At 37.2% G+C, this 17,190-nt stretch overlaps 1 protein-coding gene across 2 annotated transcripts in view; it reads right to left on the bottom strand.

Moving 5' to 3' along the window:
- The window catches only part of CFAP299 (cilia and flagella associated protein 299), a 503,911-nt gene extending 487,648 nt beyond the window's left edge, over positions 1–16,263 (bottom strand). The window contains exons 1-2 of one of the 2 annotated variants that reach the window (XM_006907617.1): positions 16,110–16,263; positions 7,078–7,208 (exon numbers count right to left, since the gene is read on the bottom strand). In XM_006907617.1, coding sequence (XP_006907679.1) covers positions 7,078–7,208; positions 16,110–16,220 — 242 coding nt within the window. In that variant the 5' untranslated portion in view covers positions 16,221–16,263. The remainder of the gene's footprint in view (positions 1–7,077; positions 7,209–16,109) is intronic. The other variant, XM_006907616.1, reaches the window with a different exon arrangement.
- Between the last annotated feature and the right edge of the window lie 927 nt (positions 16,264–17,190).

A 17,190-nucleotide genomic window follows, 5' to 3' on the forward strand; every position in this document is an offset into this window, starting at 1 on the left:
CCTAAATATAAAACCTAAAACTCTAAAAGTTCTAGAAGAAAATAATGTGTGTGTGTGTGTGTGTGTGTGTGTGTGTGTGTGTGTGTGTGTGTATTTGTGACCTTGGAATATTCAAATAATTCTTAGGATACATAAAAAACCTGAACTATAAAAGAAAATTGATAAGTTGGGCTTCATTATAATTAAAATCTTCTACTACTTGAAAGAGACTGTTAAGAAAACTAAAAAACATGCACGGAGACGGAGACAATAGTTATAAAATGTGTACCTGGCAAAGAACTTGTAACCAGATTATATAAAGAGCATTTATAATCAACAAGAAGACAAATCACCAAAAAAAGAGCTATGAATGGCAAGTAAGCACATGAAAAGATGCTCAGCATACTTAGTCAGTAGGGAACTACACATTAAAACTATAATCAGATACCACTACTCCTTCTATACTGGCTAAAATTTTTAAAACTGACAATACCATGCGTATTGTCAAGGAACTAGAACAACTGGAACATTGCTAGTGGGAAAGTAAAATGAAACAGACACTTCAGAAAATCATTAGAAAGTTCCTTATAAAATTAAACATACACTTACCATGTGAATCAGCAACTCCACTCTTACTTACTTAAGATAAATGAAAATATATGTCCTTACAAAAAGCTATACATGAATATTTACAGAAGGTTTGTCAGAAAAGCCTAAACTAGAAACAAGTCAAGAGTGGATGGATACACAAATCGTTGTCCATCCATTAAATGAAATTATTACTCAGCAGTAAACCAGAACAAACATACATGCAACCACATGGTCTCAAAAGCCTTATAGTTAGTGAAGAAAAAAAAGCTATATACTGTATGATTCCATTTACATGACATTCTGGAAAAGGTAAAACTCTAGATACAGAAATCAGATGAGCGGTTGTCAGAGGCTGGGAGGAAAGCACAAATACAAAGGGACATAAAGAAACTTTTTGAGTTCTATGCAACTCAAACTGATGGAATGTTCTTATCCTGATCATGGAGTGGTCACTATTTTATATATTTATCAGAACTCATCAAATTAAACACTACAAACACCAATAAATCTGAATTTCAAAAATGAATTATAAAAAGAAAGGGTTCGCTGCCTGGCTTGAAAGAGAAGGTTAGCTGACAGCTTCCAGTTAACTTTTTGTTTTTTAAATAAATTTATTCATTTAAATTAGTTTCAAGTGTACAACACATTGATTAGACATCTATTGATCAGCCTCAGCAATTGAGATGTCATGTTCTTCTCAGGTGGTCTCTACAAATCACTGAGCAAGACAACGGTTCACCAAATGGGGTACCCCTCTAAAAGGCAATCTTTGCTTTTCAGATCCTCCATTGGTCTGGCAGAGACTTTGCCAGGTGGGCAGTAAGATCTGATAGCTTCCTCTGTCCAACCCTTTTCATTTCATGTTTATTACTTCTCAGTTAAACTTTGGAATTCCTAACTCTATTTTTATGCCTGTTTCCCAGAGAGGCTAATCTGTTATAGATTGTTTCTGGAGTAGACTGAGAAAGCAGGCAGTAAATTGGGGTTTGGGGACTGGAACTCTTCCTATGAGCTCTCTAGTGATGAGGTCCACAGCCCTGGAAGTAAGTGGTGTGCATATAACCTCGGCACAAGGCACAAGGCACAAGGCACAGATGAATCACCAACTTGGAGGCAATATAGTTCAAGGTCAGGTGCCATCCTTTAAGACACTCTCACCAGGGGAAATAGCAAGTGTCTCACTGAACTATAAGCTATGGCTGTCACGTGGGCACTTTGGGCTTCTTGTGTCCAGGGACCAGCAGGCAAGGAGAGGAGACACTATCTTGTGAAGAGAAAATGATGCTGATCGGTAGCAGGAGTAGGACTGCTGTTAACAGAATAGGGGTAGGGAGGAATGTGTGACAAACTCAAATGACCTAAGTGGGCACCTCTTGGTACTCCCTTATGAAATTTTAAGTGAGAATGACAAATGCAGCAACCCCAGCCTGAGAAAGTATGAATGAGACCTAAAGAGTTGATAGCTGCAGACAGAGGATTTAGAATGAATAGCAGATGAAGATAATAAGAACCAGTCCTGGCCCCCAAACCAACAGCAGGGATGAGGACTGTAGCTCATCCACTAATTTTCCTCAGATTCCGAGTTTCTTCTCAGGGAGAGAGGCCCTCAGTGCTCTGGAGGAGCTGTTCCCTGCATGCCCAAAGTGGATCTGTATGTCACCAGGAGAGATCTGCAGCAGGCATGGAGAGCTTATCACTCAGATACCTGTTAGAGAAAGAAAGGCCTTGCTGCCTAGCTGTGAGGAGTTTGCTGAGCTGACAGCCCCCAGCTGTTAACCCTTTCAGGGTCTGCTACAGCTTTCAAGCTGAAATCATACTTTCTTTGGGGCCAATAATTGGACAGCCAATAACGACACAGTAGGAGTACTAGGGCCTGACCATTTTACCCAGTGTGGGACTCCTTTAATGAGCAACCTTTCCTCTGAAGCTTTCCGTTGTGCTGGGAGAGTCTTTGTAATTTTGACATCGAGGTTCTGACCCTGCTTAGTTCTGTTTCCTCACTTTTCCTGTCACAGGTGTTACTCCCCCAACAAACCTTTTGCACGTCTAACTCATTGTCTGCATCCTTGGAGAAGCTAATCCGTATTTTTTGATAGCTACAAAACATGAGAATAACTTTTTTTGAAATATAGTACTTAAAGCAAAGCAAAAAGTTGAAATCATTTCACAGAAATAAGATTTTTATCTGGCAGAACACTTTAAACTTACATAAATTCATTTAATTCACAAGTATATGGTATTCACTTTTGTTCATAAAGTGAATAAAATAGCCGTTTTATATGAAACAAATTTTGGCCTTTTATCCAACTTCATCCTCAAAAAATTAAAAGAGTATTTAGTCAATTAATAGATATTTCCATCTCCTATTTTTAAAAACAAAGTGAAGAAGACAACTCCAAATCATACCAGAAAGTAGTTGACAGGCAATAAACTGATTAGAATGGCCAGAATAAGGAAAGTTGGGGATTTGCCCAGCTTTTACATTTAGTCCCCGATATACTGGAGGATAAAGGGCACAAGAACCTTCTCCTAAATCACCATAACTATCCTCTTCATTTAAGTGAAAAAGATCACAGGGATCCCTGTATATTCAGCATCTGAGACTTCTGTCAGACTAGTACAGGGAACCCTTACAGGAATTCCCAAAGGCTCATCACAAAATTTCTCAAGAAAATGACAATAACCAGTACAATTACCAGCTCCATCAAGCTACCACTTACTCCATCTATCTGTGTTTCACATGCCATGTTTCGGTAAAATAAGGTAATTATCCCAGAAGCAGTTTTAAGAGGGGCTAATTCATCTCCCAAAATGATAGGCTGACCCAAAGTGAAGAGGCTGAGGATCTTACAAGCTTATCCAGGAGACAGTGTTCAGCCTAACGGACAACTCAGTTATACCACTAACGAGACCCCAAGAACCTAATATTTAATCTGAGTGGCAAATAATCAAGGCCCATCTCTCTAACAACTATAGAAATAAACTGAACTTCTCACTACAAATAGAAATTCTCTGGAGCTTATGATGGTAGTTAACTTAGTAAACACCATGGACAGCCCCTGGGGGGAAGAATACTGTCACGACAAAAAGAGCATCAGCTAAGTTACTCTCATCTCTTTTTTCCAACCTTTGTAGCCTCTGCCTTGTGACTACAACTCCCAGCTAGCATGAATCTCAGTGGAGGAGAGATGGGAGATGAGGTTTACATCAGGAGCTTTCCCTGTGCTTCACATCCCTCCGAATTTTGACATAGTTTTACTTCAAAGTGTCACCGCAACACCCATGATGGCATATATTACCTTCTGTTGTAATTGCCTTTTTTATTGAGATATAATTCACATACCATAAAATTCAAGTTTTTAAGGTGTACAAGTCAATGGTTCCTAGTATATGTACAAAGTTGTGCAATCATTAATATCTAATTACAGAACATTTCATCGCCCCAAAAAGAAACCCCACACTCATCAGCAGTCATTTTCCATTCACCCTTCCTTCCATCCTGTGGCAACAACAAATCTACTTTTTGTCTGTAGGGATTTACCTATTCTGGACATTTTATATAAATGGAACTACACAACGCATAGTTTTTTTTGCCTGGCTTCTTTTGCTTAGCCTACTGTTTTCAAGGTTTATCCATGCTGTAGTACACGACAGTACTTAACTCCTTTTTATGGCCGAATAGTATTCTATCATATATACATATACATACATATATATACATATATTTTACACATTTTTATCCATCGATCAGTTGACGGACATTTGGGTTGTTTCATTTGATGTCTACTATGAATAATATTGTTACATTTTGTATATATTATATATTAAAAATACACGTTTTTAAGTGGACCTATGTTTTCAATTCCCTTAGAGTTGAAATATATACCTAGGAGTGGAATTTATGGGATATACAGTAACTCTATGTTTAACTTTTTAAAGAACTGCCTAACTATTTTCCATTTTATATTCCCATTAGCAATGTAATTGTCTTTCATTTATCTAACCCTCAAATTTCTTAAAAGCAGGGACTAAGTCACATGTTCTATCACACCCTCAGCACCTAGCATTGCACGTAATGCAGTTTGCTTGTCCATGAGTATTTGTGAAGTGAATGACTGAATAAAAGCCCAAAATAATTTTTTCAACTTATACCTTCTTCTGGCAAAATACTCCAAATGCTCCCTCCCGGTATCTTTAACTTTCCTCTCTCCAGACTCATTACCCTCTAAACCTATTATAAATAAATGACATCCTCCGAGATGCTAGAACTTCTTGAAATGGGCTCTGTGATTGATTGCTAGAGCACAGGATTGTGATTGACTTGGGGCTGCTCACCTGCACATTAGAGAAGTTAATATAAGATAATCTGATAGTGGAATCAAGTGTTTCCAAGTCGGTACCAGCTGGCAGGCAGTCAGATTTTTGTGCATTGTTTTCAAAGTGATCATCCAGTAAACATAGCACGGGACATGTTTGACTCTAGGACATTCTGCTGGCCCTGCTGCCAATAACAGTACAATGGGCCTGGCAGGGAAGGGAGCAAAGTGACTCCCCACATGGGGCAAAAGGAAACATATGGGGCCCACCCATTACAAAGGCAAGCTGAGAAGATCTGTAGATGAAAGAGTCTTCCAATGCTAGCAGCTCTGGGTGGGGATTAGTCTCCCATGACTGGCACTTAAGTAGACTAATGGCTTCCAGTTCTGGCCAGTTCAAGAAACTATTGCATAGAATAAATACCCACTTTGATCCTCAAACATGACGTGGATATAAACACAGATGGAATTTAACTTTAAACATTAAACATGACAAATTCCTCTTAATATGAAATAGAATACATCTCTAATAAAATATAAATATTCATTAATTCCTTATAAAATCTTACAAATATCTACTCCTGCCCCTGACTGATAAGCATTTATTGATACCTACAGGAAGACTCTTCCTGTAGGTATCAATAAATGCTTATCAGTCAGGGGCAGGAGTAGATATTTAAAACATCCTTGATGTTTTATATAAGACATTTCACATTGAACACATGTACTTTGCATCATTTCAATTTTTTAAGAATAAAAACCAAGTATAACTGTGTTGAATAAATTACTGAAGCTCTATATAAATTGCCTGTGGCAAGCAGAATGCCCCCCTCCAAGGATGCCCCTGCCTTAAGCCCTAGAACCTGTAAATATGTTGTTTTACATGACAAAAGGGATTTTACAGATATAATGAAGGTTACAGATCTTAAAATATGGAGATTATCCTTGGATTTTCTAGATAGACACAGTGTGATTACATAAACCCTTAAAAGAAGAGATCTTTCTCTGGTTGAAGTTGGGAAGGATGTGCAGAACAGGTAAGTCAGACAGATTTGAAGGGTGAGAGGATCTCGACCCATTCTTGCTGGAGGGGTACTCCATGGAAAGCATAAAAAGGAATTTGGGTGACCCGGGGGAGTAAAGACCATGACAGCTGACAAGGACATAGGACCTCAGTCCTACAATCACAAGAAATTAAACATGGCCAACAACCTGAATGAGTATAATTAGATTCATCTTCAGCCGCCAGGCAAAAATTCAATCCAGCCACAACAGGAATTCAACCTTGTGATGTACTGAGCAGAGAACCCATCTGAGCCACTTTACTCTGACTCTGACTTACAGAACTATGAGTCAATCTATTCGTGTAATTTTAAGCCACTGAGTTTCTGGTAATGTGTTATGGCAGCAATAGAGAACTAATATATTAACAAATGTCAGTATTTTAAATTCCAATATCCTATGGTTCTTAAACACAATAACTACTAGAACAATCAATTAAAATTGCATATTCCCAGAACCAATTCACATTCCACTACTATTTTTTATAACGAATATAAGGAAGTTTTCTACTCATAACTCCTGGGTATTTTTTAAATGTTATCTAAGAATAATATACCAATTTCTAAGTAATTATCCTCTGCAACATTTACAACTTTGGCATTCATTTTGAAAAGTAAATAGATAATTATTTTGTCAAGTACTTTTCTAATTGTCTTTTCAGTTTGATACAGTTCACTTTAGGTATACATCTCTTTCATAATATGTTTAATATATTTTATATAACCATATATTAGTAACATTAGCAAAAGCCAGCAATCATTAAGAGTTGAATGAACAATGTTTACAAAAATGTGAGAACATAAACAATGCCAAGGGTTTATAGGCCTCAAAATACAAAGAATTCTAAGGTAAAAGTTACTCATATTTTTACTGCGTAAATACATAAAGCCAATAATATTGAGTTAAACATTCACAGGACTTCATTGGTATGATGACCATATTTTGGTACTCCTATTTCTTAAATTAGTAGCTCACAGTTGTACATGGCTTTCTTGCAAGCATTCCACAGTTCCTGATCTGCAGAACACACACGTAGGAGATTCCAAGTTCTACCTGTTCAACCAATGTTTCTAAATTACGAAAATGCAAAAAAAACTATAAAATCTAGATTTGGAACATGGACACTTACTTTTTCTGAGTTCTTTCAGCCAGCCTTGCAATCTCTATAGCTGCCTTTCTCGCTTCGAAATCTTCCCTTTTCACCACCTCGCCAGTCCCTCGGTAGCCTAGCTCCACCAACTGGCGAGCCAGGGCTTCATCCTAAACAAAAAATCAGTTGTTAGGTTAGGTTTGTGGACATCTTATTTTATCTAGCATATACTGAATAATTTTTTTAATAGAAAATCAAATTTATTACTTAAAAATTAGATGAGATCTATTGGATATGAAAAATTAGAATACTTTCTCAACAACACTGTACTTTTATAAACATCTGAATTGTCATCCTTTTCCCATAGACGTTAGATTTAAAAAAAAATAATAGCATTAATCATTAAATTTTCTCTAAGGAATTGGAGGACAAAAGTCTGTTGTGTTTTTAATCAATTTATGAAAACAGCTGTAGCCAATTAATACAGTATCTTTAAAACAATAACACTGGAAACAATAATACTCATATAAGAAAGACTTAAAAAACCAATCGTCCAAAAAGAGAATTGGGTTGCCTTTAGAATAAGTCAACATTTCAGAGACTTACCTCTTTGAAGCAAATTAACTGATGACACAGAGCATTATAATTTGAAGTACAAAATAAAGAGCAGATGAATTTCCTATTTATGTAGAAAAATACTGTTTCCATATAGTGTTGGTACCAATAAAAACAGAAAAGTAGAAACCGAAGATGACCACAAAAAGCTTTATTGAAAAAAAAATTTCCCACATCCCACTGAACCTTGTTACTTTAATAATTGTCTCACACATTTTTGTCACTTGCATAGCATATTCAAAAAAGAATATTGTTTCCCCATAATTTAAAGGTGTCAATTTACCTGAACTTACTAATATAAAGACTATTACTTAAAAATGTATATATGGTAATAATGGTCCTTATATTATCATCTTAAATATGAAATATCTGAAATATAGTGAAAATAGTATATATTTTATTGTTATAGAACCTTAATGCATCACAGTTGAATGCAAGAACTGTCAAACAGGATTAAATGAGAAAACTTAAGATGCATGGTTAATAACCTATTCGACCCATAGCAGCTATTTTAAAGTTCAAACTATTGGAAGAAAACCAAAAACTTTATACATTATCAACATAGAAAACTTGCTACTTTTATTTGCTAAACATTAAATGCAAATAGTGCACTCTGTGTAGCAAACGTGGATACATTTGCCAAGGAAATACAATGCAAAGCACCAGGCCTGGGGCGGGCTATTTGCATTCTTTTTTGACTTGTTCCTCCCCCGCACCCGCTTTACTATCCTTGCTATCCCTGGCCACTGCAGTGTGAACCACAAAACTGAGCAAATGCCTCCACCTAGTGGAATTAACATTTATTAGAAAAAGCAATGGAGATGTTTTTGCTTTACAAAAAGTGAGATGATCTGAGTGTAATGAGTGTAAGTTTTCTTAAATATATTACTAAGTGAGCTTATGGGAAGAACTCTCAGCTTAGTTCTGTGAAACTACGGAGTTCTAGCAGAATATAAATTGCTTGAGGTCAAAAGAGTATTTTACACAATAAAAGCCATTAAAAAGTTGTATATGAAGTGAATTATGCATTCCTACGTGCCTAACCTGGGCCACACAAAATTATTTGGATAGCTATGCACTCATCTATACTAACCTATGGCAACGAATGACAGGATCTACTTAGAAAACAAGTTGAAGATTGAAGTAGGTTGCTTCACTTATCATTATCATGCTCAATGGAATCATGAGTCATTTCTCAACTTTATATGGTCGATTATTTTTAAAGAAAATTATTTCTAAAGAAATTGAGAAACAAAGTATTTTCGTTTATTCACATACTTAGCATTTCTGGTGCTTTTCATTCCTTTGTACAGGTTCAAGTCTCCTGATAACATGATTTTCCTTCTACCTAAAATACTTTCAACATTTCTTGTAGTGTAGGTCTGCTAACAACAAAATATCTTGGCTTTTGTTTGGCTGAACAAATAATTTATTTCACCTTAATTTTTGAAAGATACTTTTGCTGAATTAGTGTTCCAGGTTGACTTTTTACCTTTCAGCACTTTAAAGATGTCATGTCCCATATTACTTCTGATGAGAATGTTGTCTTTCCTGTCTTATTTTGTTCTACATAATGTGTCCCTTTACTTTAGATTCCCTTAAGATTTTCTATTTATCACTGGTTTTCAGCAATTTTAAGATATTCCTTAGAGTGATTTCTCTGTGTTTTTTTTCTGCTTAGAATGCTTTGTAATCCTTGGCCCTATGAATTTAGTTTTCACAAAATTTGTAAACTTTTCAGCCATCATTTTTCAAATATATTTTATTCCCTATTTCCCTCTGATCCTTCTGGGATTACACTTACATTTTTTAAAGAAAAACATATTATCATTTTTTAAATTAAACTTCAGTGGCTTTGAGTATAACAGTTCATCTTAATACAAACAAGTGATTAGCCATGACAAAGTACATAAATAAGGCAATAATCTTTTAACGGTTAATGCTTTTTTTTACTCATGTGATCATGAGTCATTAACTTTTGGATGCTAGCAGTTGAGGGTTTTAGCTATAAGGAGGCAACATGCAAAACAGAATCCAGAAACAGCTCACCCCTAGAGAGGTGTCTTCATTTCTATACCCAAACTGTAAGACAACATGTGGCAAAGGAAGGCCCCACCCAAGTGGGCAGCAAATGTCTTTGGAAGACTTAATTCTAAATAGATGGCTTTTCTTTTTATTATTATTAGTTTCAGATATACAGTACATTGGCTAGACATTTATATAGTTTATAAAGTGATCCCCCTGATTACTCTATCATCCATCTGACTCCACATACAGCCATTACAATACTACTGACTATATTCCCTATGCTGTTAGATTCCCTACTCTACTGGGACAATTTTAGAGACTTCTCAATGGCTGGAAGAAACACCTGGCCCCAAGGATATGCAATGGAACGGTGCTTTCACGTTGCTCCAGCTTTAGACCTTGGCAGACTTTCATTGGGAGTGCCTAAGTCCCACGAAGATACACCAGGAGCAAGGGAAACTGAGAAGGTGATTTTCTGCCTCTACTTAGGAAGGTGGGACATGATAATGAGTGTTCAAAATAATAACATATTCAGTAAATGGAGAGAAGGCACTATACAAGGTAGGCACTATGAACACAGGAGGGAAGGAAGAGTGAGTGGGCAGAAGTTAAGGTAGTTTCATAAGTTTCATCACAGAAAACTGAAGGGAGTTCTAGCCTGATTAACTCTTCTTGTTGACTTGAAGAAGTGAGGTCATCAACTAAGAGTCAGAAATCTACAGAAAGAAGGTTTGAAAAACAAATTGTGGGGGGGGGGAGGGGTGTGGAGCAAGGGATATCAACAGGCAATTCTCAAAAGAAATACAAATGGCCAAGATACATTTAAAAAGATGACCAGTCTCACTAATTGTCAGGGAAATTAAAATTAGAACAATGAGACTTTTTCACATATGACATTGACAAAAAAGAAAAAGGCTGACATCAAGTGCTAGTGACGGTCTGAGGGGAAAGATGTCACATACACATACCGCTGGTGGGAGAGTAAATGGCTACTCTAGAGAGCACTTTGACCACATCTATTACAACCCGTCAATTCATTTTTTGATATATTTACGACTGCACACAAGAATGTACAAAAGATGTGCGTTTCACTGTTGTTTGTGATGCTCTATAAGGAAAAGGAACTTCCAAAGGACCAACCTAAGTAAACAATAGATTCAATGTAGCAACTTGTAAAGAATACAAAGATCTATGCAGAGTGATTTAATTTTAGATTTTTTTTTTAAATTTTAGGTTTTTTAAAAGTTACAGAAAGATAAAGATATTACTTTTTATGTAGAAAATACCAACAAACAATAGATATTTACATATAATGAAAGTATTTATATATAATAAATATATACATAATTTTTTAAAGACTAGACGTATGCATGCAAGAAGGATATTGGGATAAACTTCAGCCCTTGCTGCTGCAGCTTTGCTCATGACCACAACAAATACTCATCACCTCCTACTTCTAGATTCCCCTCACTCTCAACTAATACCTCTGCTGGTCTTGGTAGCACATCTAATGGTGTGAACCAGACCCTCATTCATGAGGGGTCTGAACCATTGGTTGTAAAACCTCTCCCAGTTTCAGCTGCTATTCTCAAACTGGACTGCTTCACTTCTAGTGAATATCTGTTGACTATTTTGCAGTTTCATGTTTTGGGGTCTTTTAGATACCCCATTGTTTTTTCTGCTTTTCTGTCACATGAATGCTGATTTCTTCTGGGTGCTTTGGTTATGGATAGTTTCTCCCCATCTGATTTTATGTTGGAGTTCACAGAAATAACTCGCCTAGTTTTGTGTAAATGTTGATCATAGGTTTTCAGTTTTGCTATCCAGCTGCTCTTGGCTTCTGGATGATCCCATTCTCCTTATTCCCTCTTACCTTTCTGACCTCGTTTCTCATGCTCCTTTGTGAGCACCACCTCCATGCCCAGGCCCTATATAATGGTTGTTCTCCCAGATTTTGTCTTCAGCCTCCTCTTGTCTCATTCTACGTACTCTCCTCAGGAATTTGCCCTGCTTCCACTCATCTCCTCCCTGCAATAGCTTTTGAAGTCGACATAAATAAAAATGGAATGAAACATACTTTAAACACACAGAATATAGATTTTAGGGGATTGTTTGAGACACCGGGGATATTAGGCTGATTTTATTTTTATCATTATGATAAAGTTCCAGAAGTATTATGGATACAGTTATCTTGGTTTAGTTTCATTCCCTGATGATCAGAATTCATGTCCATGAGGAAACTAGATATTTTTTTACTTAGAAAAACGTATTTCTGTGAACCTAAAGAAGGAAAAATATAGGACTCCCCTTACACAGAGAGCAGCTAATTTATGCCAAATTATTTTTCTATTGAATAAACGAAACAGTATAGCTGATTCTGAAATACAAGAATTAAGATTTTCATAGGGAACAGTATTTACTCTGAATCTTAATGCAATAAATAATGGAAAAGCTACAACAGTTGGTTAGTCAGCTTCTTGTATAATCGTGGTAAATTATGTGACTGGATCTTTCCTAGACTCTCATGTAATCAATGTCTGCCAAATAATTTTAAGATTATTTCCAAAAGATTTAATTTTTATGATTTATTCATTTCTACCTTCTAAATAATGGCAAAATAACCTTAAATAAAACTTTTCCATTGCTAATCTCTGTAAATAATTTAGCCATGATTGCAATCCATTCATCAGGGAAATTTTTAAATAACTCTAAAAATATTCCTTAATTTCTTATCTTAGAAAAGCAATTCAGTAGACTTTTGGTTCTCCAGTGGTCACAGGCAGCCATTGAAATGCAGGGACTATATTTACTTAACATGGAAGAATTACCAAGGAAGAATCTGGGAAAATTTTTACCAAACTTTTTTAGTATTTGTTTATTGATTTAGGGGGTTGGTTTAATTATTTGATACTCACTCCTGAAACAAATGTTATTTGAGTTAGTGGAGATAAACCTAATTGTTGATATTGTTATAAATTTCTTTTGATGGTTTATAGGTATTTAGCAAAGTGAGCAAAGCAAAGTAGATGTAGAATGAAGAGGCCTCTTTTAGCTTCCTTAACCATCTTACCCCTCTCCTCCTCATCAAAGTTAACTGGTGCTAGTCTTCATCTTTCTCTCCTACTTCCCTTCTTTCTTAATCAAGTATCATATAAAAAGCATTGTGGTTATTATATCCATAGACTACTTGGATATTTATAGTGGTCTGAGATGTTAAATGATAACGTAGAGGTCAGGATTATGGCAGGTAAACTCAAAAGATATGATTAAAGGAATAAAAGCACAATTTACAAAGATATGGGCAGGATTAATGGAAACCAACAGGGGATGGTGAAGCATCCTGGGCCAGCAACAGTGGGATGTCATTAACATCATTAGGCCTAAAAGGAGATAGGAGAGGAAACAGTTTCTAGAACAGGGAGTGCTGCCAGCACCTGGGAAGAGTCCTGGCTGTAGCTGATGGAATGAGAAGATGGCCAAACCCGAGGAATGCAGCCACAACCAAACCACAACCAGCAGGAAGATGACATGGAATAAATCCTCTAATTACTCTCTTCCAGCCCTCTGATCTCCTACTGGCTGAAACGAACCTAAAAGCAAAAGAGCCTAGTTAATGACCCCAGAGGACAGCTTCCAGGGGCACAGATCAAGGTGGAGAAGGGTAGAGAATTAATCCAGCAAAAATAATATGACCATTTTGTATCTCAATCATTGGTACTAATTTTTATTGAAATTAATTGAAAACTTTTGGTAGTAGAATATACTACAAAATAAAAGAGTACCTAAAAGATAGTAAATACCTCTAAAATGTTTGCTGAATAAAAAACAGACTGGACTGTAAGCACTATACTAAAGTTAGGTAACTAAGATCAATTCTAGAACTGATTTTTATTTAAATTTCTAGCAATTAAGGTAATATCTACTATAGTAGGCTCTCGATGAAGGTTTATGAGTTAGTTAGATGACTACATGGATGCATGGATGGACAGATGGATATATAGATGACTCATAAAATTTACAGACATAAAAAACCTAGTCCAACCCTTTCATTTTGCAGATGAATTAATGGAGTTTCAAATTGGTTAAAAACACAATAATATAGAATTAGAACCCAAATCCCATGACTCTAGATAATTTGCTCCATTCAAACCAAAGTCAATTACTGATGACCCCCTTCCAAAAAAAGAGCATGAATCACCTCACAAAGCATGATCCATAATTCATGGCCCATGCTTGCCACAGTAGCCACACTACTGAAATAATTGTGAGGAGTCCATTTGTCTCTGTGCAACCTATGTGGGAGATTAACTTGTATCCACATGAAGTATTTGAGAATTAGGTCCCCAGAGTAACTTAACTATTACTCAACCCCAAAATATATACACTTGCCTTAATATCATCATTCAACTAAATTTTCTTCTTATTTTTATTAAAGTACGAGAATAAGCTTAACCGATGACAAATTTAAAAGTACATTTATTTATCATTCCTCTAAACATAGTCACCATTGGAGGCCTTTAAAGTTCTGATTGATGAAACACAAAGTTATTAATTTCTCGCTCGTAATCAACATTAATGTTTTCAGTTACCTACTCACATGGAAAATTTTTGACATGTGCTATGAAAATGATTTTATTCTATTGGGATGTTATCTATATTTCATTATTTTTAAACAGTCAAAAATGTGAATGCAAACATTGTTCATAGCATAGCACCATTTCTTTTTTCCCTGCATTTCAGTGACTTACATGCAAGGCATAAAACTCACGTTCATGACTTTATACATATTATTTGTATACAATATTGAAAAGTTTGTTTTTGAAGCTAGAAGCTATGTTGGAAATATTACCTGGATTTATTTTTTAACAGATAATCTCAGAAAGATCAAATTACGTGTCCAAAATCACATGACTGGTTTGTGTAAGATGAGACTAGAATTAGATGTTTCTATTTCCTTAAAATTATGTTCCTATCTAGCATACGGATATGTTTTTGGAGAATAAGCACTGTCCTAAGCTTGAAATCCACATTTAAATAAAGCTTCACTTATTACAGTCTTTCGAGTCCAAATATTTCAATGCCCCAAAATGCATAATTACTTTGCTGAATAAAAGGAGTTTGGGAAGTTGGCTGCAGGATACAAACCCTTCTAAGATTTGGGTGTGCTTTGGCTCTACAAAGTGGCACCACAAAGTGGCACCTGTCCTCTCAGGCCTAAATAGGGAGGAGGCAATTGTGGATTCTGTGCTTCGCTCCAGCACAGCACACTCTTCAGGTCAGTGCCCATTTAGTTGGCCTGGTCTGGAAATATACCAGGGCTATAGGGAACCACCATCTACCTCCTGCTTCTCAGGACAGGTAGCCTAGTATATTCTCGCCCATCCGGGCTCTCCTCCAGAGGACAAGAACTTCATCTCCCCACCTCCACCCCCACTCCACCTCCATCAGTCTCCCCATGTGTCTGTCTGTCTGTCTGTCTGTCTCTCTCTCTCTCTCTCACACACACACACACACACACATACACACACACACACACCTTTAAGAAGTGGGGAGGGACATAGTTGCTGGGCAGAAGAAGGCCAATCGCATCATGTCCGATTTTGCTGAATAGCAGGCTTTTTTCTATCAACATTAGTTGGTATCGACTATCTCCCCATGTGTCTGTCTGTCTGTCTGTCTCTCTCTCTCTCTCTCTCTCACACACACACACACACACACATACACACACACACACACCTTTAAGAAGTGGGGAGGGACATAGTTGCTGGGCAGAAGAAGGCCAATCGCATCATGTCCGATTTTGCTGAATAGCAGGCTTTTTTCTATCAACATTAGTTGGTATCGACTCAATAAACATAAGTTAAGAATATGCAGGCACAATAACCTGTAATGCATACCCGTAATTAAAGGGCTTTCTGAGTCAGCTAGCATGGAGTGGAAGTTAATGGACCCAAATAGTCAATATAACACTAGATACACCAGGTTTAGCATTGTCACTTGCCTTGGAAGGACACAGTCTTCTATTCTTTAACACAAATTGGCAAAGGAAAGAGAAACATGATGTCAGACCTGAATTTCAGAAGTGTCTCAGCAGGACCCAAATTCAGCCACCAGTTAAAGGAGAATGATTTTGCCAGGGAAGCTGGCGGAGAGATGGCAGGTGAGACCAAGCTACGGAAACTCGAGGCTCCCGAGCGTGCGCATGCGCGGGTTTCTGCGCAGGGTGATCCTGGGGCCTAAATTGTGCACCTACTAAGGAAGCGCAGGGCGGGAAGGACGCAGCGATTCGCCGCCGCCGCTGCCGCCGCCGTCGGGCAACTGCAGGGCTTGACGTCCACCGCCAGGGGGCAAACGCCCCACGACACGGAGGCTGGGAGAGACCCAAGCACGGGAAGGCGGTGGCCACTTTGCGGCGCTGCCGCCCTTACCTCCAGGTAGTACAAGTCCACGGTGGTGATCTGCGAGTCGAGGAAATCTTCATAGGTGTTGAACTGAGTGACTATGTTGTCCACGGCCGTCTGCCCGTCTTCCTGATCCATTGCCGTTGCCTCGGCCGAAGCGTCCCTAGCGACGGAGGCAGGAGGGCAGGGTCAGAAGCCTCCACCCACTTCGTTCCTTCCAATCGGTTGCGAACCGCTGCGGAGCTTGGACGTTAATCCCGCCCCCATGTGCTGTTACCGTTTCGGGCCTAAATCCTGGGAACACCGTCTCAAATTACCCACTCCAGGTTCTGGTCTGACACCCGTCAGTTGACTCAGACTTGAGTGAACTGTGGAACCACGGGAGAGATGCAAATTGCAATACAAAATTTAAAATTATGAGACTGCCAGGATATGCAGACAAAAATATCATAAATCAGCACTTCTAATCTCATTCTAAAACAATGTTAGGCAGGACAAAAATATCGAGGTTAGTTCTCTGGTAACAAAATCCATTTTGGTAAGGGAAGTATCTCAAAACAGAAGTGTCTGGAAATGTTATTGTGACCAAAACCAATTCTTTGAAAAATTATAACTTAATATATAAATTAAAAGGCAAATTATGGCCAGTGTTTGCATATGAAGAAGAATTTATGAATTTCTCAAAGGAAAGAAACTCAAAAATATCTTTGAAGACCTCTTTGGCCCCAAGTGCTTGTTTTTTAAACTTTTTTTTTTTTTTAACTTTCAGTAAGCACATAATGAAAGACCTTAGCTTTTGGAAGCTGCTTTTTTTAAAAAGGTAAAATATCTGTGAAAAGTTATAAAGTAATGGTTTACACTAAATACGTCTCCTTTAGTAAAACATTTTGAATTTTTAAAACATGGATTAAAGTAATCCAATATGGCAGCTGGTAAAACTTTTTAGAATCCACTTTTGGACTTTAATATTCTTCAAACTGTCCTTGGGGGTTAACACACAGAGCAATGTGGAGCCTGTGGTAGTTGCTCTCTAAGTCCTTATTGAATTTATTTTGAATATTTTCACAGATGATCTGAAAGTTTTTTTTTTCAATGAAAACTTCTGATA

The sequence above is a fragment of the Pteropus alecto genome, unplaced genomic scaffold (assembly GCF_000325575.1).
Source record: "Pteropus alecto unplaced genomic scaffold, ASM32557v1 scaffold161, whole genome shotgun sequence".
Lineage (NCBI taxonomy): Eukaryota > Metazoa > Chordata > Mammalia > Chiroptera > Pteropodidae > Pteropus > Pteropus alecto.